Below are 25,525 nucleotides of genomic sequence, written 5' to 3'. Positions count from 1 at the left end.
AGAGTCTTCACGAAGCAGAACATATTTGCAGGTCTCAATTTTATCACAGATCAAAGAATAAGGGGTTTATACCCCAGGCTGCCAACTGCACACCCAAGACAAATCAATGACAGGCTGACAGATGCAGTGACTGTATGGATCTTTCTGTTCATCTGAGCATTTAAAGCTGTGCTCATAAGTTTACATACCCTGCTAGAATTTGATTTCTTGGCCATTTTTCAGAGAATATGATTGATAACACAAAAACTTTTCTTTCACTCATGGTTAGTGTTTGGTTGAAGCCATTTATTATCAATCAACTGTGTTTACTCTTTTTAAATCATAATGGCAACAGAAACTACCCAAATGACCCTGATCAAAAGTTTACATACCCTGGTGATTTTGGCCTGATAACATGCATACAAGTGGACACAAAGGGGTTTGAATGGCTATTAAAGGTAAGACACTTTAAAATTTTACAATTTAGAGATACAGAGGAGGTCTTGTGCTAAAATGATTGCTCTCGCTCTAACAATCGTGGCGATACCTCACATGTGTGGTTTGAACACCGTTTACATATGCGGGTGCGACTTGAGTATGCGTTTGCTTCTGCACCCGAGCTCAGAGAGATGGGGGTGCTTTAATTTTATTTATTTATTTATTTTACTTTTTATTTTTTACACTTTTTGTTTTTTATTTTTTTTTTACCACTTTCATTCCTATTACAGTACAAGGAATGTAAACATCCCTTGTAATAGAAATAAGCATGACCTGTCCTCTTTAATAAGAGATCTGGGGTAAAAAGCTAAAAAAAAAAATAATAAAAAAAAAGAAGTAATTTTGCCTTTTGTAGGGGGGGGAGAATCATCCCTCTAAGAGGCTGAAAGGGCTTTTGCACTGAGCCGCCACAGTCGTTGGCGGTAAAACGCTGCTATTTTTAGCGGCGCTTTACCGTTGTTTTTGCGGTGCTATTCGGCCGCTATCGGGATGCTTTTAACCCCCGCTAGTGGCCAAAAAAGGTTAAAACCGCCTGCAAAGCGCTGCTACAGCGGTTCGGCGCCTCTGCCCATAGATTTTAATGGGCAGGGGCGCTTTAGGGGCAGTGGGTTCATCACCACTCCTAATGCGCTCCAAAGAAGCTGCTAGCAGGACTTTTTCTGACGCCCTGCCAGCGCACAGCTCTGTAAGCCGAAGGCTTTCACACTGGAGTGAATGAAGCCGCTGTTTCAGGGCACTTTGCAGGTGATATTTTTAACGCTATAGCGCCTGCAAAGCACCTCAGTGTGAAAGGGGTCTGAGAGGCGGAAGTGCCGTCAGATGTCGCTCTGGTCCTCTAAGAGCATATAGCCGAGTGGGGGGCTATCTTATCCTCACTCGGCTTCCTGCCCAGGCACCAGAAGGAACGGATCGGCTCTGGGCTTACCAACAGGTCCGTTAAGCTCGGAGACAACCGAGAAATAATATAACCTGGGTTATGGGAGACCACAGTATTTAATGGCAAAGTAACAATATATATATTTACAGTTAGGCGGTCGGCAGGTGGTGGGTAACTCCACTTTCGTGGGGGGGAAAAAAACAGCAAATAAAGAAAAAATGACATAGCGCATGCAATTGAGACACAAGTCCTATTGTAATTGAATGTTATTAAAGATTACCTTTCCTTTTTGAATCTGCCGCTCTGTCATTTTCTGTAAAATGCAATGCAATATGGCTACTTGGAAGCGTTGTGTACAGAATGCCACCCAAATACATAATTTCTTGCTTGTGTGATTGAGTCACTGACTTTCCCAGAAGTCTGCACTAAGATACAAATCGGATATTAGGTATCCCCTAAATTTGATTTTTGGTGAGATACTCCCAATAGGAAATCACGTCTAAAAGGATGCAGCTTTCCTCATTAGTGCCCAGCAGGTGCAGCAGCTGATTGATGATTATGAAATTATGATTCCCATTAGATTCACTTTCCCACATGGACACAGACAAACAGAAGGATTTCTTCAGAATATCAGATGGTAGGAATCTACAACAAAGTTTGTTAGGATCCTTGTAATGTACATAGATCACCCAGGGGGGAATGTTTTTTTTCCTCAACAAAATGAAGTTACTCTTTAAAGACATTGCAAATAAAATGCATTTGTCTGCACCGGATCGCATTGTATGGTAGTATCATGTGATCGAGTTGTTGGGCACTTTTTAAAGTAGTGCATGCACTGCTTTTGGTGTGGTCGGCACAATTCCAGCCCTTTCAAATGAATGGGTTGAATTTGCACTGCACCTGGATCACTGTGTGGTCCTCTGCGATTCATGGTGTGGACCATCCTGATACTAAACACACACTGTTTAATTTACATTGCCCCTTCTATTTCTGTATATGGATGATGGCACCGTCATTATTTTAATTTAAAAAAAAAAATCTAATTCCTAACTGATATACAGCTGTCACATGACCCAGCTCTTTCCAGCCTGTCTGCAGGGAAACATAAGCTGGAGGAGCTTCTAGTCCTCTGCTACTGGTCACATGTTTTAAAAAAAAAAACAGAGTAAAAAAAAAAAATCAATAAACTGTTTTAAATTGTTATACAAATATATATATTTAAAATCAAATCTTTATTGTTTTGTGGAAATAACATGGTACATGTCACGCCCTTCCACCCCGTGTCAAAGAATAAAGTGATTGTAAGGTCTTGTTTCTTTAAAAAAATTTTTTAAAAAACACACGTTATACTTACCTCCTCTGTGCAGTGGTTTTGCACAGAGCAGCCCACATCCTCCTCTTCTCGGGTCCCTCTTCGCTGCTCCTGGCCCCTCTCTCCTGTCGAGTGCCTCCTCAGCAAGCAGCTTGCTATGGGGGCACCCGGACCAAGTCACAGCTGATTGGCTAACTGACTTTGACTGACAGCTGCGGGAGCCAATGGTGCCGCTGCTGTCTCAGCCAATCAGGAGGAGAGTCCTAAAACACTCATAGACATCGCTGGACAGAGATGGGGCTCAGGTAAGTAAATAGGGGTGCTGGGGAGGCTGCTACACACAGAAGGTTTTTTTTCTTAATGCATAGAATGCATTAAGATAAAAAAAAAAAACTTTACGAAGCCTCAATCAGTCTACATGTAATATCCCGCCCCCATTGTGTTTAGTTGGTTAGTGGTTGAGGAGGATGAAGGGGGTGGGCTGTCATTTACCACTGTGCATACTCCCACATATGTGACTCTATAGTCACATGGGCTGATGTGATGGGGTGGAAATGCTCCGAATAGAAACTCACTGGAAACTGAGCATGTGCAGAGCTGCCAACACTGCTCTGCAAAATCCCTAGCTGATTTGGGGACTTGGACAGAAGGGGTGGGGGTAGAGAACAGCAGGGTTAACCGTTTTTTTTCTCAGAATACAGAAAACAAACACCATAGTGACTGAGTGAGTATGAACAGCATGTAATACATCATTTGATTTTTTTTATGATGTGGGTTTAGTGACACCTTAAGATCCGTACAGCAGCTGCTGCATTTGTCAGCCTTTCATTGATTTTTAGCAGGTTGCTGGCTGTGGATGTGCAGAACACACATAAACATGGCCCTTCTGCACACTGTATGAGCCTCTGTGCCCATGTGAACGAATCATTTAAGTACAAATGCATCAAGTTCACATGCATATAAAAAAATGACCATTGCGGCTCACACATTAGGTATTGTCATACATGCCAGAGTGCAAGCAATAACTCTAGGTCCTTTATTCACTGTTACCTCTAAACTGATGAGCTGTAAATACTTTTTAAGGGTTAAGCCCAGGCTAAGCAGGCCCAAAATTGACTGGTAAAGCAGCCATTGGCTGCAAGCGCTGATCAAATGCTGGTTTTGAGGCATGATCCTTTAACAGAAACTGGTTTGTTAGACTGGCTTCTGTTGAACAGACAGCTGTACACACAGACTGAATGTTCCCACTGAACAGCTATAACAGCTTCAACTCTTCTAAGAAGGCTGTCCACAAGGTTTAGGAGTGTTTCTATGGGAATGTTTGACCATTCTTCCAGAAGCGCATTTGTGAGGTCAGGCACTGATGTGGACGAGAAGGCCTGGCTCGCAGTCTCCGCTCAAATTCATCCCAAAGATGTTCTATCGGTTTTGGTAAGGATTATGTGCAGACCAGTCAAGTCCCCCCACCCCAAACTCGCTCATCCATGTCTTTATGGACCTTTCTTTGGGGGGGGGGGGGGGGGCGCAGTCTGGCATTTTTGCCCTGGTCTCTAGATGACCTTGTCCTGGCACTGCCAATTTCAGAGTTGCAGATCAGCATGCTCACAGTCCATTGGGGAGAGAGGGCTCAGCTTGAACTTGTTACATGTTACACCCGTGGAACTTGTTCAAAAGATGAACCTGACTTTTAAACTCCTTTTTTCATAATTATAACCATTTGTGGAAAAGCATTTTGTTTAGTTCTGTATTTTAAGCTGCGATTTTCACACAGCGGTCACAGAAGGCTACCTGATCCACTGTCTGTATACAAATTCCAGTATAGTGCCATCATTTGTAGTGAGTTGAATAGCCTTAGCTTTATCTCCACAGCACTAGTATACTAGTCTATAAACATGTGTTTAAATTTATAGGAGGCTCTCTTTAAGTTGAATTTAACAGTAGAGTGGGTTTGAAATATGTGGTTTTTAGCAAATTTTTTTTTCAGCCAAACTATACCATATGCAGGCATAATGCATTGCAAATCCCACTGACACTGAGAGCCTGTCATGCCACAGTAGGATTTTGCTTATTGAACATTTTGTATTGAACCATTACACTTGTATAGAAAAATGTAAAAATTGAAAGTCAAACTTGTGTTGTTGCACTCTATTTTCTCATTTCAGGCCTTTTACACTTATGGCTGACACAGATCACATAAGAGAGTTTTGAAATGTATTAGGCCCTGGGTGTATTTGCACATACAGCATAAAAACTGGGCGTATTTTTGGTGACCCGGAGGCACAGGTGGTGCATACAGCCAGCTGTAAGTAGCCTGTGAAAAAGAATGACAGGTTGAAATACTGTACACTTTGACGGTATGCATATCCAAGCAGTACTTGGATAGCATAGTTGCCAACATTGTAAAAAAATTTATAGGGACACTTTTTTGGTTGTAGGTGGAGTCTTATAATTAGGGGCGGGGCATGTGTTTGTAGGCATGACATAGCAAAAAATTTGGCGTGTCGAGAAATGGGCGTGGTTTACGTGAAATGGTGGGGATGGCTTGGTTCAAATGGGTGTGGTTAGAGTCTGATATGAATGAGAGATGGAGAAATAAAGGGGAAAAGAGGGAGGGAGAGAGAAAGAAGGAAAGAAGATAGAAGGAAGGAAAGAGGGATGGAGGGACAGCAGGCCCAGATCCTACACCACAATAGAAATGTGTATTACAGAGTTTAACAAATCAGCAGGTAAAGATACTCCAAACACCTGGTGTTAGCGCTTCAATCATCCCAGCACCATGGTTGTTGTGGTGTCAGGATGATTGAAGCACATTATTACTATTATTACATTGTAATATATAATGAAATCATTCAACTTGCCATAATCCAGAATCAGTGGGACCCCTGAGTGTGTCACCTGCCACGTCGCCTGCCACCAGATGCCATCAGGTGCCCCCAGCAGAGTCCATCTTTGCATCAGGTGCCCCCAGCAGAGTCTGTCTTTGCATCAGGTGCCCCCAGCAGAGTCCGTCTTTGCATCAGGTGCCCCCAGCAGAGCCCGTCTTTGCATCAGGTGCCCCCAGCAGAGCCCGTCTTTGCATCAGGTGCCCCCAGCAGAGCCCGTCTTTGCATCAGGTGCCCCCAGCAGAGCCCGTCTTTGCATCAGGTGCCCCCAGCAGAGCCCGTCTTTGCATCAGGTGCCCCCAGCAGAGCCCGTCTTTGCATCAGGTGCCCCCAGCAGAGCCCGTCTTTGCATCAGGTGCCCCCAGCAGAGCCCGTCTTTGCATCAGGTGCCCCCAGCAGAGCCCGTCTTTGCATCAGGTGCCCCCAGCAGAGTCCGTCCTTGCATCAGGTGCCCCCAGCAGATTCTGTCCTTACATCAGGTGTCCCCAGCGGAGTGCCTCTTATATCAGGTGTCCCCAGTGGTCAGTGTCCCCAGTGGAGTGCCTCTTACATCATGTGTCCCCAGTGGTCAGTGCCCCCAGCGGAGTGCTTCTTAAATCAGTGCCCCCAGCGGAGTGCCTCTTAAATCAGTGCCCCCAGCGGAGTGTTGGCTGCAGTCTAGCTACATCTCCTCTCGTTCCTTGTGTTCAGTGGAGAGGAGAGGGGCCAATCCATGCAGCTAACCCCGGCTGGAGAATTGTGAAGAGAGAAGCCGATTCATTGGCTGCACGGATCGGCCCCACCCCACTGAACACGAGGAACGAGAGGAGATGTAGCTGAACACGAGGGGAAAGCTCTTGTGGCGGCTCTGGCGCCCATTTTGTTGGAGCCAGGAGCCAGAACTGGTGCAGAGCCAAACATTCCCATTTTTTCCATGCACAAAAGGCAAAATCCCGAATCAGGACGGCCTCCAATCGGGACGAGGGTCCCAAAATCGGGATTTCCTGGGAAAATCGGGACTGTTGGCAACTATGCTTGCGTACAGAGCTGTATGCATACAAGGACATATGACCTGAATGCAAAAGGTCTTAAAGTTTTAAAATGTATAAAAATATATAGCGCTGTTTGAAAGCCAGTGTTTACCAAGTACACACCCCTGCCAGACAGCAGAGCTAGGTCCTGAACTTTCCTGTGGACTACACTGCAGCCAAGCAATATAACTTCATCCAGCCTGCTAATGGACAGTAAAGAGGCAGCGGCACACCATAAAGGTTATACCTGTGCTCCCCCCTCCTTTGAGCATTTTCCAGTCTCCCTGTGCTGGGGGTTAAAGGAGGCTGATACCAAGGTGGCTTTAAGTACTTATACTAGCTGTATACAAGAATACATTTAACTGCATAACAGTTATTATATTCTTTAGAAAGAGCTAGAGTGGATAAATAACGTGGACATCTCCGTAGGGCATATATTGGTAGATTTTCAGACTGCCCCAGTTTGCTTTCAATAAATCAATGAATATAGGAATATTTATATGGTCCAGGGCACAGAGGGTTGTATTTACACTGGTTTACTGATTTACACTGAAGGCCTTTTCATACACCAACCCATGCAAATGTACATCAGAAAAATAATTTTGTTTAGGGTTCACACCACTACAGTACAGTATATTGGGTTGAAGTATATTAGGAAAAAAATCCTGCATGCTGCATTTTGTTGCCTTAATTCACATTTTTTATTCACATTTTTAAAGCGGGGTCCCACTCAAATTTTTAACCTAATCTTACCCCCTTCAGTTAATTGCATAGATGTTCAAATGCCGCATGAAAATTTTTTTTATCGCTGTAATTACCTTTATATTGTACTTTATTGTGGCACTTCCTGTCTCTCCTCCCATGGGAGTAGGCGTGTTGATTGCCTTTCCCCGGCGCCGCACTGTCTCCTGGGAGCTTAGTGTCAGGCTTCCCAAGATTCAGTGCGGGAACAAAGATCATGCTCGTGAACAAGCTGCGAATAAACAGCATTCACCGCATCCAGGAAATCAATGCTTGTGGGCTTCACATGCCCACAAGCAAGATGGAAACAGCTAGCATCACATTTTTTAAGTTATTCTTCAGTACGAAAACAGACAGAGGCAGAAATATTACACCCAAACTGTGAATATTATTTTGAGATTAGCAAAGTGTCTCAATGACCTAAAAAAAAAAAAAAAAAAAAAAAAAGATCGATCGCTGGTCTCCCGCTTTAAATTTAGGTCAACTGAAATGGGAGTCTTCAAAGGAAAATATATTGAAAATGCACATTTAACCCACTTAGTGTGAATAAGTCCTTGGTTATGAAATGTAGGGTTTACAGGTTTTGTATTTAAAGCAGAACTCCAGGAATTCAACAACTTTCTAAATTGTTCTGAATTACTAGGGGTTACCTTCAAAGAGGCGCATGCCACCTTGTGGACTTCTCTTTCATTTACAATTTTTGTTTTTACTGAGCCCTGGGAGCATAACTGTCGCTATACTTTCAGCACTCCGACGCCAGACCTTTTAGTCTCAGCTCCTGCAGAGTCATATGCAGACACTCTGCCCACCCCTCCCCTGCTCTTGCCCTATCACAGAGTGCTTTGTATTATGTGAACTCATTTACAAAATATAAGATATTCTGTGAATGGAGAAGGCAGGGTCTCTCCTGTCCGTCATGAATTTTGGGAGTGTAGTGATAGCTGTACTCCCAGTGCTCTGTAAACCTGTCATATGTAAACTCCACAAGGTGACACATACCTCATTTGACCTAAAGCGGCGTTCTACCCACTTTTGGGAGGTGGTCTTAATCGAAAGACCACCCCTCTAACTCTCGTTTTTGGACATTAAAAATTATTACATTTTTTTCCTTCCTACCTTTTTTATGAAGTACATAGTGTATTTCCGATTCATCCGGGCCGCAGCACAGGACATCATATCCTTTTGTGCAGCGAGCCCACCCGCTATCTTCTGGGACTTGTGTGTGTCCCAGAAGACAAGCTGGCCATTCACAAAGCGACTCGCGACTCGCGACTCGCGCATGCTCAGTAGGAAACGGGCAGTGAAGCCACAAGGCTCCACTGCCGGTTTCTCTTAGTTAGAATGGCGGCGCCTGCACCCGATCCTATGAACAGATCGGCTGGAACACTGCTTTAAAGTGGTAGTAAACCGTATCTTAAAAAAAGAAAAAAAAAATCCCCTGCAAAGCAATGTATGTCCTAGCATGCATCACATACTAGCACATTATGCCAGACTTACCTTAAAATGAAGAATTCGAACAGCATGCTGTCACCGCTGACAGGGCTTCCATCTTCACCCCGGTCTTCCTTCCTGGGCCACAATGACGTCCCTTCTGTGCATCCACGCAGGAGCCCTTGTTTACGGCACGAGCTATGAAGATCCAGTACAATATGCCGCACCTTCAGACGCATGCGCTGGTGACGTCAGCGGCTGAATGCAGTGTGAATATCTCCTAAACAGTTTAAGTTTTGGAGATATTCACTGTACCTACAGGTAAGCCTTATTATAGGCTTTCCTGTAGGTACAAGTGAAGAAACTGCATTTACTACCGCTTTAATCTCTAGTAAGCCAGCAGATTTTAAATAGTGACTGAAATGGAATTTAGCTTTAAAAGAACGACAGTACCTATTTTAGATGTTCTTGTAGCATAATTCTCTAATCCTACACTGCTTTTTTTTTTTTTCTCAAACATTGAGAACCCCTTACATCTTCTATACTGATTTCACTATCAAGGTGTGAGCAGGTCAGGTTCTGCACTTTATAGGTAAACCCATTCACTAATTTCTCATTTAAATTTTGACTTGTTAATGTCATTTTCAGTATTTTGCAACTTTCTTTAAAATGCCTGGTGGTCCTGCCATGAAGGTCCTAGTTCAGGCACTTCTATTAAAAGATGACAACATTCTGTCCCCCAGTTACGCTCCTACATTGTTACCCTAAGGCTTAATGTACACAGGACATTTTTACAACTTCTCCTGAACGATTTAACTTGACAGATAATAACCCACATTTAAAATGTCAGTTTTGCCGCGTTCAGCGGTGTTTTGCCACGTTTGCGTTTAGAAGCGTTTGAAAAAAAATATATATTTTTTTCAAAATAGCCAAAAATGAAAAACGCCTGTAAACAAAACGTGGCTAAATGCGAGTTACCTCGTTTAGCCGCGTTTGGCGTTTGAGATGCCTCTAAACACAGCTTCTGAACGCATTTTTTTAGGTTCCAAAAAAGCCTCTAAACGCAACTGCCTAGAAACGACTATAAACGACCCTGTGTACATGTACTGATAAGATAACATAGAGGAGAGTTCAGGAGCAGTTGAAAAAAATGCCTAACTGCTCCTAAACATCCGTTTACCAGCAGCAATGTACATGAGGCCTTAGAAACGAATTAAGTCCATATCGCACAATGATCCCAGGGCCTTGGGATTATAGTGGAGGTGCACAACACCAGAGGCACCATAGATCAAGATAATAAAGAGATTGAAGCCCAGTACATCAGAATGAGATGAAAGTAAACAGCCTTCTTGCAAAATACCAAGTGTTTCGTGGCTGCAGAAGGGACCTTGAAAACAGATCCCCCTGTAGACCTGGCATTGGTGTTATACCATACAAGTAAGGCCTCATACACACTGGATATTTTTGCAACTGCTCCTAAGGGGCATCTGGCAGTTATTTTTTCTGCCTCAAAACTCCCCTGCTTAAGCTAAGCTTAGGTGTCCATGCACACATAGGCTTTTAGCAGCGTTTAGTGGCAGAGGCTTTTAAAGGCAGAAAAAACGCTTGACACTTGTAAACGCGTGTTAATGCAATGCACATTTAGCACTTGAGCGTCAATTCATTTCAATGGCCAGAATAAATTATTTATTCTGGCCAATGAAGTGAATTAATGCTTAAGTACTTGATGCCTGTAAACGCTTTTAAACACATACTCCCAGTGGAGAGTGACCATTGGAAACAATGCTGCTCAGTCATGGATCCATTGTTGTCACCATCACAAAATCCTCCATGCGAAATGCCATTACTGGAGTATATGGTTATAGAAAGGAAGTGGCTACAAACAGGCTGCATGAGGTCAGAAACTCATGAGAGATCAACAAATGATGAAAATGTTGAAACAAGTACTGTATTTAACTTTTTATAAAGTCATGATAGATGATGCTTTATCAAACCAAGTGTCATAGCTTCATCTACTTTAACTTTAAAAGCAAGTGACCCATAAGTGGTCTGATCTCACCAAAGACTCCTGTTCAAATCACATGCGATTCTTTGCATTGATTGAGCGATCCATTCATTTTGTATGGGCTCAAATCGCACAGCAAAGGTATCGGCGAGTACTTGACGAAAAAATTAAAAACGATATCGGTGCAACCCTAGTTATAACCCCTGTGTAATCTTTATTTTTGCCCATTTTCTCCCAGTGGAGAGATTTCCCCTCACTTCCTGCCTCATAGCCAAACAGGAAGTAAGAGGAAATCCCTGCAAATTACGAGAATTTCTTGGGGACCCCCCAGGTCACTAAAACTAATGTCTCCATTGGAAGATTCCCCTCTATTCCTGTTCTGGGGACAACCCAAAATGTGGGATTTTCTTTTACTTTTAATGATAATGTTAAACAGGACAAATAGAGAGAATGAGTCTCCCTAACGGGGCACAGGCCGCAATAGGAACTGTCAGGGGTTCTAATCCCTCTCCACTCTATCCAAAACTGAAAAAGAAAAAGTTTTGCCTTTAGTTATACTTTAATTCATGCTATGTAGCAATTTAAGGTTAGTGTAGCCATACACAGTTGTTGCTGTCCCGCTTGAAAAAAAATGTAACTCTTCCGTTCTCATTCACACAGGCACAGAGGGCTTTACACCATAAAAACAAGTGCATTTCTGCACCCTGGAATCTCAGGTGTTGTGCACAGCCATCTGCACATATCAATGACAGGCTGTGGCTGTATGCTGGTAACTTAGGCAGGCCATACACGGTTCAAATCTTGGCCGGTTCAGCAGGAACTGGCTGAGATTCAAACCAATAATGGGCAGGCTGAATGTACCAAGTTAATCGATCGATCAACTTGGGTACAACCAGCCTGCTGGATTCTCTTGCGATCATTGCTAGCAGCTGCTATATCCGCTAGCGATAATCACTGTCTTCTCCCAGCGGGGACGGCTGCCCCCACCAGAAGACAATGGCCCGGCAGGAGGGATTCCTGCATCAACACTGTCCGTGTTGATGGGGAAATCAAGCAAATTCCTTGCAATTTGCTCCGTGTATGGCCGACCTTACACATTCAAGCAAATACAGGTGCACAGGGACAGATTGCAGCCCCGACGTATACAGTTTGCCTTCAGGGGCCATTCATTCACCTCCGTCATTCCTTTGTTGATTTGGATGTATGCTTTGGGTCGTTGTCATGCTGAAAGATGAAGTTCCTGTTCATGTTCATCTTTCTAGCAGAAGCCTGAAGGTTTTGTGCCAATATTGACTGGTATTTGGAACTGTTCATAATTCCCTCTACCTTGACTAAGGCCCCTGTTCCAGCTGAAGAAAAACAGCTCCAAAGCATGATGCTGCCATCACCATGCTTCACGGTGGGTATGGTGTTCTTTTGGTGATATGCAGTGTTGTTTTTGTGCCAAACATATCGTTTGGAATTATGGTCAAAAAGTTCAACCTTGGTTTCATCAGACCAGAACACATTTTCCCACATGCTTTTATGAGTCTTCAGATGTGTTTTTGAAAAATTTAGCCGGGCTTGGATGTTTCTCTTTGTAAGAAAAGGCTTCCATCTTGCCACTCTACCCCATAGCCCAGACATATGAAGAAAACGGGAGATTGTTGTCACATGTACCACACAGCCAGTACTTGCCAGATATTCCTGCAGCTCCTTTAATGTTACTGTAGGCCCATTGGCAGCCTCCCTGACCAGTTTTCTTCTCATCTTCTAATCAATTTTGGAGGGACATCCAGTTCTTGGTAATGTCACTGTTGTGCCATATTTTCTCCACTTTGTCTTCACTGTGTTCCATGGTATATCTAATGCCTTGGAAATTCTTTTATATCCTTCTCCTGACTGATACCTTTTAACAGTGAGATCCCTCTGATGCTTTGGAAGCTCTCTGTAGACCATGGCTTTTGCTGTAGGATGTGACTAAGAAAATGTCAGGAAAGACCTACTAGAACAGCTGAACTTTATTTGGGGTTAATCAGAAGCACTTAAAATGATGGCAGGTGTGTACAGGTACTCACTCCTATTTAACATGAGTTTGAATGTGATTGCTTAATTCTGAACACAGCTACATCCTCATGTATAAGGGGGTGTGTACACTTCTGCAACCACATTATTTTATTTTTTTATTTTTACACCCCCCCAATTTCAGTTTGGTTTATAATTGAGTTGTACAGTTTATAGGTCACATGAAAGGTGGAAAAAGTTCTAAAATGATTTATCTTTGTCTCATTTTTTTTACGTCACAGAAACCTGACATTTTAACTGGGGTGTGTAGACTTTCTATATCCATTGTAAATGTGATTTTTTTTTTTAATTTGCAAAGATTTCAAACAAACATCTTTCACGTTGTCATTATGGGGTATTGTTAGTAAAATTTAAAGGAAAATAATGAATTTAATTCATTTTGGAATAAGGCTGTAACATAACAAAATGTGGAAAAAGTCAAGCGCTGTGAAAACTTTCCGGATGCATTGTATGAGGTCACAAACTGCTCAGAATTCTTTTATTATGTATTTTATTGAGAAGATGTTAATAAGGAATTGAGAATAGTCTCTGTTCCTCATCACTGTCCCTCAGTCTACGGCACATTAGACGAATATTGTTATTCTTGTACTGAATTCTTCCACTTGACAACTTTTCTTTTTGGTCAGTGTGACATTAACACAGCTTGTGAAAAGCCTCCTACATAGTCTGAGATGTCGCAGTCTGCCAAATGTCTGTTTCTTTGACTTTTACCCATTAAATGATTTTATGGTTACATTCTGAAGTGTTCATTACAAGTTTTTCCCCTATTGTGTGAGGTCATTTTACACCAATGCTTTCTTTAATTACCGATTTTCTATTTGTAATAAATGCTGAAGTGAAACTTAAAGTGGAGTTCCACCCACTTTTGAGAGGTGGTCTTAAATGAAAGACCACCTCTCCACCCCTCGTTTTTGGCTAGTTAAAATTATAATTTTTTTTTCTAACTTACCTTTTCATGAAGTACAGCTTGTACTTCCGATCCAGCCGGTCCGCGGCGCAGGACGTAATTTCCTTTTCTTCGGCGAGCCTCCCCCCGATGTCTTCTGGGACATGTGTGTGTCCCAGAAGACAGCCGTCTATTCACAATGCGCCGCACGACTTGTGCATGCGCAGTAGGAAACTGGCAGTGAAGCCGCAAGGCTTCACTGCCTGTTTTCCTTAATTACAATGGGGGCGCCTGCACACGAGGGGGGCCGACATTGCGGGCTCCCTGGACAGGTAAGTGTCCTTATTAAAAGTCAGCAGTTACAGTGTTTGTAGCTGCTGACTTAAAAAAAAAAAATTGCGGGTGGAACACCGCTTTAAAGTGATACTAAACACACACTGTTTAATTTGCATGGTCCCTTCTATTTCTGTATGCAGCTGTATGGATCTTTCTGTTCATCAGAGCATTTACATCCATATAGGGACAGATGCACGGCTCTAGATGCAGTCTCTCTGAGGGCCAGTTCACACCAGAACGCAGGTTTCAGCACCGCTTTCTAAATGTACTGCACTTGCGATCTGCAGCGGGTGCCAGTGTTAACTTAAAGGGTAACTCCACTTTTGTGGGAAAAAAATAGCAATTAAAGAAAAAAGAATATAGCGTATACAATTGCACAATGTGTACAGAATGCCCCCTAGAAACATCATTTCCTGCTTGTGTGATTGGCTCACCGATTTTCCCAGAAGCCTGCAGTAAGATACAAGTCAGATTTCAAGCATCCCCTGCTACAAAAATGTCATTTTTGGTGAGATACCCCCAATAGGAAATCACGTCTAAAGGGTTGCAGACCCTGCAGCTTTCCGCATTAGTACCCTGCAAGGTGCAGCAGCTGATTGATAATTATGAAACCACTCCCATTAGATTCGCTTTCCCACTTTGGACACAGACAAACTGGGATTTCTTCAGAATAACGGAAAATAGGAATTTGCAAAAAAGTTTGTTAAAATCGACAGCTGTTACATGACTCTGCACTTTCCCAGCCTGTCTGCAGGGAAACATAAGCAGGAGGAGCTTCTAGTCCGCTGCTGCTGGTCATATTTTTATTGCTTGAACTAGATGGACTTTTTCAATTAGACTATGTAACATGTTTAAAAAAACAGCCTTTGGGATACAGAATAAAAATAAATAAATAATATTAATAATCGGCTTTACATTTTTCATACAAATATATAGATCTTTATTTTTTTTTCTTGACAATAACATGGTGCGGGTGGATTTCTGCCATTCACATGCTGTGTCATGCCCCTCCAGCCTGTGTCTTAGAATAAGAGGGAGGCATCAATCTGCATGTGTAATATATGCCCCCCTCCTCCCCCTCCATTGTGTTTAGCTGGTTAGTTGGCATGGAAGAGGGAGTGGGCTGTCATTTACCACTGTATATATGCCCACATGTGTGACTCTATAGTCACATGAGCTACTCAGATATGATAGGGAGGAAATGCTCAGCATAGAAACTCACTGAAAACTGAGCATGTGCAGAGCTGCCAACACAGCTTTGCAAAATCCCTAGCTGATTTGGGGACATGGACAGAAGGTGGAGATAGGGAACAGCAGGATAAACCAATTTTTTTTTGCAGAATACAGAAAACAAATCTCATAGTGACTGAGTATGAACAGCATGCAATAGACCGTTTATAGATGGAAATTTTTTTTTTTTTCTTTTTTAATGATGTGGGATTAGTGACAGTTTCACGTAACTATTACAAATAAACACCAAATATGTATGCATTATAACTGAACTCCAGTTGTGGATTGTATTGCATAGTTACATTCGTCCAGCATCAGTCAATGTAAGTATGCATATGCCATGCCCATAGAACTGCTGTGTAAGCGGAAAATAGCTTTAGGAGTTGTGGGTACCAAAGTGTTCGCTATTGTCCTCTGGGTTCGCGCTGAGCAGCTGCCCTTTCTGCATAGTAATCAGGGAGGTGATTGCTCTGCATCAGCACTATTCACAGAACGCCTTGCATTTTTTTCAAAGCTTTCTTTGATTGGATGAGGTGGAGATTGTGACGTTGCTGCCTCACCTTTCCACCTCATCCAGTCAGAGAATGCCTTGCATTCTTTGAGAGAAATTCAAAGTGTTCTGTGAATGGCGCCCCTGCCAAGTGAGCAAGTGCCCCCCTCCTGTGGTTAGTAGGCTGAAGAGCAGCCGCCCGACACAGGGTCCTGAAAACAGCGACAATCACAGTAGTCTCAGCAACTACTACAGTGATTCTCTGCTTCCACAGTAATCCCACAGATATGGCAAGCTGGACCAATGTAACTATGCAAAATAATCTGTGTTAATCATCTATATATATATATATATATATATGGTATACAGTATATGCACCTGCTTTTGACTTAATGTAATCTTCCCGACATCCTCTGTGCACAGCAACCCTTGGACTGGGAGAGGAAGGATTAGAATTCTGATCCAATCAGGGTTCTTCTGCTGTACACAGTGCTGTCAGTCTTACACTGTGAACATGTTTACAGGATGTGAGAGAAAAGACAGATTATTTCATTAAATTCTAACTCCCACCAAAACATTTTGTTTATTTTTATATAGTTTGGTTTCATTGGTTGTAAATGTATAATTATTTTAGTTTTAACCACTTGTCTACTGGGTACTTAACCCCCCCCCGACCAATTTTCAGCTTTCGGTGCTCCCACACTTTGAATGACAATTACTCAGTCATGTAATACTGTACCCAAATTAATTTTTTGTCCTTTTTTCATACAAATAGAGCTTTCTTTTGGTGGTATTTAATCACTTCTGGGTTTTTTATTTTTTGCGCTATAAATGAAAAGAGACCAACATTTTTTTTAAAAAAATGCATTTTTCTTTTATTCTGTGATAAAATTTTGCAAATTATTAATTTTTCTCCATACATTTTTGCCACAATTTATACTGCTACATATTTTTGGTAAAAAAATAACCCAAATTAGTGTATATTATTTGGTCTTTGTAAAAGTTAGAGAGTTTACAAGCTGTGGAGCAGCGGGAGTCAATGGCTCCCACTGCTGTCTTTGGGCCTGTGAGGAGGGAGAGAGAGCAGCAGCTCTTGTGCACAATGCTGGATTAAGATCGGGCTCTGGTAAATATTTAGGGGTGCTGCCTTATTGGTGAGAGTGTATTAAGGTAAAAAAAACTTCAGCCTTTAGATTCACTTTAGGTACTTGTGTACTCTGGATTTTGTGTCTGGGCTGCTTTTTGTCCTTGATTTAGGATGATGTAAATACAAGAGGAACTTGTGTTAAGGTGGCAGGTGGCAGGAATATTCATGAGAGAAGAGGGGTGAGAGGCAGCTGTATCTTTAGGAGGGTGGTAGGCTAGTACTGGTGCTGTGCATGCCACTGCCCTGTGGCCTCTGCAGTGCTCGAGCAATGAATATGGGCTCCTTAACACCATGTACTCCTCTTCCTGCATTAACTACACACTGCACTCCCCTGCTGAACATACTACACACCATCATATGTTCTGAACTCCCCCCCGAACATATTACCCACCATCATACATTCCGTACTCCTCTGCTGAACATACTACCCACTGTCATACACGCTTCACTCCTCTGCTGAACATACTACCCATCATCATACACTCATCTGCTGAACATACTACCCATCATCATACACTCATCTGCTGAACATACTACCCATCATCATACACTCATCTGCTGAACATACTACCCATCATCATACACTCCTGTGCTGAACATACTACCCATCATCATACACACCTCACTCTGCTGAACATACTACCCACCGTCATACACGCTGCACTCTACCCATCATCATACACTCCTCTGCTGAACATACTACCCATCATCATACAGTCCTGTGCTGAACATACTACCCACCATCATACACTCCTCTACTGAACATACTACCCATCATCATACACACCTCACTACTCTGCTGAACATACTACCCACCATCATACACTCCAATGCTGAACATACTAACCACCATCATAAACTCAGCACTCTTCTGCTGAACATACTACCCACCGTCATACATTTCGCACTCCTCTGCTGAACATACTAACCAACAACATACTTTATCAAATCCTCCCCCTTGCTGTGAGTGACAGCTGATTTACATATTTTGTGCACTAGTCTAAGACATGCATTATTTTTTAATTCCCACCCCCACTCCTTTCTTCAGCAGCTCTGCAAGGATTGGCTGTTCCACACCTCAGCATGATTTGGCATGCTGAAGTCATGTGGTTACTTTCCTGTCTTTTCACTGGATGTTAGAGATCATAGCAGAAGTTCAGTGTAAGAAATACACAGGAGAAAATGCATATTGACAAGGGGAGTGTAGAGGTGGGCGGGGAGTCTACTGACATCACGACTCCACCCACCGAGCTCCAGACAACAGACCCACCCACAGAATCTGCAGTTTTTCGGGTCTGATAACAGACAGAGGGGAGACATTTGACAGGTAAAGATACATGCAGGTGGCATGTATATCCTTATAGATAACCCCTATGGCAGTAGTTTAGAAAGGATAACATTGGGTTTACATCCATTTTAAAGAAAATTATATTTCCCTCATCAGTTCATCCCTCACAGTTACTACCTTTTGTTACACCAACCCCTTTCTATTAGATTGTAAGATCGAAGGAGCAGGGCCTTCTTGTATTGTTGCTGTATGGTCTCCCTTTATATTGTAAAGCGCTGTGCAAACTGTTGGTGCTAAATAAATCATGTATAATTATAATAATAAAAAATATTGTAAAAAGAATAAAAAATATTATTATTTACAATATATATATTTTTTAAACACCCTCCACTGTTTTACTACCCAGCTGTGTGAAGGAAGGTACTGTACTAGAACTTTAGTACCCAGCTGTGTGAAGGAAGGTACTGTACTAGAACTTTAGTACCCAGCTGTGTGAAGGAAGGCACTGTACTAGAACTTTAGTACCCAGCTGTGTGAAGGAAGGTACTGTACTAGAACTTTAGTACCCAGCTGTGTGAAGGAAGGCACTGTACTAGAACTTTAGTACCCAGCTGTGTGAAGGAAGGCACTGTACTAGAACTTTAGTACCCAGCTGTGTGAAGGAAGGTACTGTACAAGAACTTTAGTACCTAGCTGTGTAAAGGAAGGCACTGTACTAGAACTTTAGTACCCTGCTGTGTGAAGGAAGGCACTGTACTAGAACTTTAGTACCCAGCTGTGTGAAGGAAGGTACTGTACTAGAACTTTAGTACCTAGCTGTGTAAAGGAAGGTACTGTACTAGAACTTTAGTACCCAGCTGTGTGAAGGAAGGCACTGTACTAGAACTTTAGTACCCAGCTGTGTGAAGGAAGGTACTGTACTAGAACTTTAGTACCCAGCTGTGTGAAGGAAGGCACTGTACTAGAACTTTAGTACCCTGCTGTGTAAAGGAAGGCACTGTACTAGAACTTTAGTACCCTGCTGTGTGAAGGAAGGCACTGTACTAGAACTTTAGTACCCTGCTGTGTGAAGGAAGGCACTGTACTAGAACTTTAGTACCCAGCTGTGTGAAGGAAGGTACTGTACTAGAACTTTACTACCCAGCTGTGTGAAGGAAGGCACTGTACTAGAACTTTAGTACCCAGCTGTGTGAAGGAAGGCACTGTACTAGAACTTTAGTACCCAGCTGTGTGAAGGAAGGCACTGTACTAGAACTTTAGTACCTAGCTGTGTAAAGGAAGGCACTGTACTAGAACTTTAGTACCCTGCTGTGTGAAGGAATGCACTGTACTAGAACTTTACTACCCAGCTGTGTGAAGGAAGGTACTGTACTAGAACTTTAGTACCCAGCTGTGTGAAGGAAGGTACTGTACTAGAACTTTAGTACCCAGCTGCTGTGTGAAGGAAGGTACTGTACTAGAACTTTAGTACCCTGCTGTGTGAAGGAAGGTACTGTACTAGAACTTTAGTACCCAGCTGTGTGAAGGAAGGTACTGTACTAGAACTTTACTACCCAGCTGCTGTGTGAAGGAAGGCACTGTACTAGAACTTTAGTACCCTGCTGTGTGAAGGAAGGCACTGTACTAGAACTTTAGTACCCAGCTGTGTGAAGGAAGGCACTGTACTAGAACTTTAGTACCCTGCTGTGTGAAGGAAGGCACTGTACTAGAACTTTAGTACCCAGCTGTGTCAAGGAAGGCACTGTACTAGAACTTTAGTACCCAGCTGTGTGAAGGAAGGTACTGTACTAGAACTTTACTAGCCAGCTGTGTGAAGGAAGGTACTGTACTAGAACTTTAGTACCCAGCTGCTGTGTGAAGGAAGGCACTGTACTAGAACTTTAGTACCCTGCTGTGTGAAGGAAGGTACTGTACTAGAACTTTAGTACCCAGCTGTGTGAAGGAAGGTACTGTACTAGAACTTTAGTACCCAGCTGTGTGAAGGAAGGCACTGTACTAGAACTTTAGTACCCAGCTGTGTGAAGGAAGGTACTGTACTAGATCTTTAGTACCCAGCTGTGTGAAGGAAGGTACTGTACTAGAACTTTAGTACCCAGCTGTATGAAGGAAGGCACTGTACTAGAACTTTAGTACCTAACTGTGTAAAGGAAGGCACTGTACTAGAACTTTAGTACCCTGCTGTGTGAAGGAAGGCACTGTACTAGAACTTTACTACCCAGCTGTGTGAAGGAAGGTACTGTACTAGAACTTTAGTACCCAGCTGTGTGAAGGAAGGTACTGTACTAGAACTTTAGTACCCAGCTGTGTGAAGGAAGGTACTGTACTAGAACTTTACTAGCCAGCTGTGTGAAGGAAGGTACTGTACTAGAACTTTAGTACCCAGCTGCTGTGTGAAGGAAGGCACTGTACTAGAACTTTAGTACCCAGCTGTGTGAAGGAAGGCACTGTACTAGAACTTTAGTACCCAGCTGTGTGAAGGAAGGTACTGTACTAGAACTTTAGTACCCAGCTGTATGAAGGAAGGCACTGTACTAGAACTTTAGTACCTAACTGTGTAAAGGAAGGCACTGTACTAGAACTTTAGTACCCTGCTGTGTGAAGGAAGGCACTGTACTAGAACTTTACTACCCAGCTGTGTGAAGGAAGGTACTGTACTAGAACTTTACTAGCCAGCTGTGTGAAGGAAGGTACTGTACTAGAACTTTAGTACCCAGCTGCTGTGTGAAGGAAGGCACTGTACTAGAACTTTAGTACCCAGCTGTGTGAAGGAAGGCACTGTACTAGAACTTTAGTACCCAGCTGTGTGAAGGAAGGTACTGTACTAGAACTTTAGTACCCAGCTGTATGAAGGAAGGCACTGTACTAGAACTTTAGTACCTAACTGTGTAAAGGAAGGCACTGTACTAGAACTTTAGTACCCTGCTGTGTGAAGGAAGGTACTGTACTAGAACTTTACTACCCAGCTGTGTGAAGGAAGGTACTGTACTAGAACTTTACTACCCAGCTGTGTGAAGGAAGGCACTGTACTAGAACTTTAGTACCCTGCTGTGTGAAGGAAGATACTGTACTAGAACTTTAGTACCCAGCTGTGTGAAGGAAGGTACTGTACTAGAACTTTAGTACCCAGCTGTGTGAAGGAAGGCACTGTACTAGAACTTTAGTACCCTGCTGTGTCAAGGAAGGCACTGTACTAGAACTTTAGTACCCAGCTGTGTCAAGGAAGGCACTGTACTAGAACTTTAGTACCCAGCTGTGTGAAGGAAGGTACTGTACTAGAACTTTACTAGCCAGCTGTGTGAAGGAAGGTACTGTACTAGAACTTTAGTACCCAGCTGCTGTGTGAAGGAAGGCACTGTACTAGAACTTTAGTACCCTGCTGTGTGAAGGAAGGTACTGTACTAGAACTTTAGTACCCAGCTGTGTGAAGGAAGGTACTGTACTAGAACTTTAGTACCCAGCTGTGTGAAGGAAGGCACTGTACTAGAACTTTAGTACCCAGCTGTGTGAAGGAAGGTACTGTACTAGATCTTTAGTACCCAGCTGTGTGAAGGAAGGTACTGTACTAGAACTTTAGTACCCAGCTGTATGAAGGAAGGCACTGTACTAGAACTTTAGTACCTAACTGTGTAAAGGAAGGCACTGTACTAGAACTTTAGTACCCTGCTGTGTGAAGGAAGGCACTGTACTAGAACTTTACTACCCAGCTGTGTGAAGGAAGGTACTGTACTAGAACTTTAGTACCCAGCTGTGTGAAGGAAGGTACTGTACTAGAACTTTAGTACCCAGCTGTGTGAAGGAAGGTACTGTACTAGAACTTTACTAGCCAGCTGTGTGAAGGAAGGTACTGTACTAGAACTTTAGTACCCAGCTGCTGTGTGAAGGAAGGCACTGTACTAGAACTTTAGTACCCAGCTGTGTGAAGGAAGGCACTGTACTAGAACTTTAGTACCCAGCTGTGTGAAGGAAGGTACTGTACTAGAACTTTAGTACCCAGCTGTATGAAGGAAGGCACTGTACTAGAACTTTAGTACCTAACTGTGTAAAGGAAGGCACTGTACTAGAACTTTAGTACCCTGCTGTGTGAAGGAAGGCACTGTACTAGAACTTTACTACCCAGCTGTGTGAAGGAAGGTACTGTACTAGAACTTTACTAGCCAGCTGTGTGAAGGAAGGTACTGTACTAGAACTTTAGTACCCAGCTGCTGTGTGAAGGAAGGCACTGTACTAGAACTTTAGTACCCAGCTGTGTGAAGGAAGGCACTGTACTAGAACTTTAGTACCCAGCTGTGTGAAGGAAGGTACTGTACTAGAACTTTAGTACCCAGCTGTATGAAGGAAGGCACTGTACTAGAACTTTAGTACCTAACTGTGTAAAGGAAGGCACTGTACTAGAACTTTAGTACCCTGCTGTGTGAAGGAAGGTACTGTACTAGAACTTTACTACCCAGCTGTGTGAAGGAAGGCACTGTACTAGAACTTTAGTACCCTGCTGTGTGAAGGAAGATACTGTACTAGAACTTTAGTACCCAGCTGTGTGAAGGAAGGTACTGTACTAGAACTTTAGTACCCAGCTGTGTGAAGGAAGGCACTGTTTTTTTTTTTATATAGAAGTGCGCGGCACCAAAAACACCCCATGTTTGGGTTACCATTAAGAATTATTGATACCCCTACAGAGCAGAGTATTGGCTTGTCAGGAACGAGCCCCATTCTGTGACACACAGTAATGTGAAGCAAGCCTTGTACTAGGGTGCCTCAAGACTGGAATACTTTTCAAGGACACCCAGACTGGAAAAAGGTTGAGAAACACCTGTGTATAAATCCTGTATAATAATATACTACAAAAAACATTAGCTGTGTGCTGCTAAAGTGTTCAGCTTGAAGATATCTTCACAATAAAAGTGTATGAGGTGATCGGTGATCCCCTTTAGGGCAGTGTGGTGCCGGGACTGGGCTTGGTCAGCGATCCCCTTTAGGGTAGTGTGGTGCCGGGACTGGGCTTGGTCAGCGATCCCCTTTAGGGTAGTGTGGTGCCGGGACTGGGCTTGGTGTGGTCAGCACAATGCAGGTATCACTGCAGGTCAGGCCTCTGTACTATGATCGCACCATGTGTTCCTGGGCTGACACATAAAATGAGAGGTCAGTGATGGCGGCCTCCATTGTTGTCTCATGACATTTAGTGATTCCTCACACGCCCCCCGCACACTGTTCTGCGCTCAGAATGACAAAGCTGTGATAATATATTACGTCAGAGCCGTGTAAGTGACGTACAAGTGTTGCGGCCCCGCCCCTACTTGATAGTCTATGAACCCGCTGCAACTTATAGTGCCGCACACAGCCCCGCCTTAACCCTCCCCCCTACTACTGCTTGCTGCGACCGCGAGAGGGGCGTGGTACGTCTGGCTAGTGAGAAGCTTTCGCGCATGCGTGAAGCGTCCTGACGCGGCACGCCGCGCTGACGTCAGCGGCGGCGGGCGGACCGATCGGCAGAGCTCAGCCCCTCTCTCAGTGCCTGCTGATTCACCAAATAGTAATCGGCAAATCAGCAGGCACTAGGAGGACGGGGCAGAGCGCTGCCATTCATCTCCTTCCGATCCAGCCCAGGTGAGCGGCGCCGCTGCGGCCTTCGTGCGCCTACAAGCCGGCCGCACGTTGCTCACGTCCCCGGCTACGCCCCGCGGATATTGTGTCCGGTACTGATGTGTGTTCTCTCTTCTCTGTCTCTACAGGACGACCCTCATGCGGTGTTAGTGCGGCTCTGCCATGTTGGCCTGATCCCCAGGACCAGATGACCTCGCCTTCCTGCTTCTCCCTCTCCCGCAGATGAACACTGGACTTCAGAAATGTAAGTGTCCCATTGTCCGGGGCCTGCACTAGCTGCCGGCTCCCCTCCCTGTCACCAGCACTCTCTATGGTTCTTCCTCCCCATCATCAGTTTCCTCTCTATGGTTCCCCCCCACCAGCCTTCCTCTCTATGGTCCCCCCACCAGCTTTCCTCTCTATGGTTCTCCCCCCCCCAGCTTTCCTCTCTATGGTTCTCCCCCCCCCCCACCACCAGCTTTCCTCTCTATGGTCCCCCCCCAGCAGCCCTCCTCTCTATGGTTCTCTCCCCCCCCCCCAGCCCTCCTCTCTATGGTTCTCTCCCCCCCCCCCCAGCCCTCCTCTCTATGGTTCTCTCCCCCCCCCAGCCCTCCTCTCTATGGTTCTCTCCCCCCCTCAGCCCTCCTCTCTATGGTTCTTCTCCCCCCCCCAGCCCTCCTCTCTATGGTTCTCTCCCCCCCCCAGCCCTCCTCTCTATGGTTCTCTCCCCCCCCCAGCCCTCCTCTCTATGGTTCTCTCCCCCCCCCCCCAGCCCTCCTCTCTATGGTTCTCTCCCCCCCCAGCCCTCCTCTCTATGGTTCTTCTCCCCCCCCAGCCCTCCTCTCTATGGTTCTTCTCCCCCCCCAGCCCTCCTCTCTATGGTTCTTCTCCCCCCCCAGCCCTCCTCTCTATGGTTCTTCTCCCCCCCCCAGCCCTCCTCTCTATGGTTCTTCTCCCCCCCCCAGCCCTCCTCTCTATGGTTCTTCTCCCCCCCCAGCCCTCCTCTCTATGGTTCTTCTCCCCCCCCAGCCCTCCTCTCTATGGTTCTTCTCCCCCCCAGCCCTCCTCTCTATGGTTCTTCTCCCCCCCAGCCCTCCTCTCTATGGTTCTTCTCCCCCCCAGCCCTCCTCTCTATGGTTCTTCTCCCCCCCCAGCCCTCCTCTCTATGGTTCTTCTCCCCCCCCAGCCCTCCTCTCTATGGTTCTTCTCCCCCCCCAGCCCTCCTCTCTATGGTTCTTCTCCCCCCCCAGCCCTCCTCTCTATGGTTCTTCTCCCCCCCCAGCCCTCCTCTCTATGGTTCTTCTCCCCCCCCAGCCCTCCTCTCTATGGTTCTTCTCCCCCCCAGCCCTCCTCTCTATGGTTCTTCTCCCCCCCAGCCCTCCTCTCTATGGTTCTTCTCCCCCCCCAGCCCTCCTCTATGGGGCCCCCCCCCAGCCCTCCTCCTCTATGGTCCCCCCCCCCCCAGCCCTCCTCCTCTATGGTCGTCCCCCCCCCCCCCCCCCAGCCCTCCTCCTCTATGGTCGTCCCCCCCCCCCAGCCCTCCTCCTCTATGGTCGTCCCCCCCCCCCCAGCCCTCCTCCTCTATGGTCGTCCCCCCCCCCCCCAGCCCTCCTCCTCTATGGTCGTCCCCCCCCCCCCAGCCCTCCTCCTCTATGGTCGTCGTCCCCCCCAGCCCTCCTCCTCTATGGTCGTCCCCCCCCCCCCCCCCCAGCCCTCCTCCTCTATGGTCGTCCCCCCCCCCCCCCAGCCCTCCTCCTCTATGGTCGTCCCCC

General features: G+C 44.7%; 1 protein-coding gene across 3 annotated transcripts in view; it reads left to right on the top strand.

Annotated features, from left to right (window-relative positions):
- FAM222B (family with sequence similarity 222 member B) overlaps positions 1-25,525 on the top strand; it is a 214,851-nt gene that overhangs the window by 154,790 nt on the left and 34,536 nt on the right. For 2 of the 3 annotated variants that reach the window (XM_073616792.1, XM_073616791.1), the window contains one exon: positions 23,903-24,018. In XM_073616792.1, the coding sequence (XP_073472893.1) occupies positions 23,997-24,018 (22 nt within the window). In that variant the 5' untranslated portion in view covers positions 23,903-23,996. Of the gene's footprint in view, positions 1-23,570; positions 23,778-23,902; positions 24,019-25,525 lie in introns of those variants that run through there. The other variant, XM_073616793.1, reaches the window with a different exon arrangement.

This window comes from Aquarana catesbeiana, linkage group LG02 (genome assembly GCF_042186555.1).
Source record: "Aquarana catesbeiana isolate 2022-GZ linkage group LG02, ASM4218655v1, whole genome shotgun sequence".
NCBI lineage: Eukaryota > Metazoa > Chordata > Amphibia > Anura > Ranidae > Aquarana > Aquarana catesbeiana.
The sequence above is the reverse complement of the archived record's forward strand: the minus strand, read 5'-3'. Positions and strand labels throughout refer to the sequence as shown.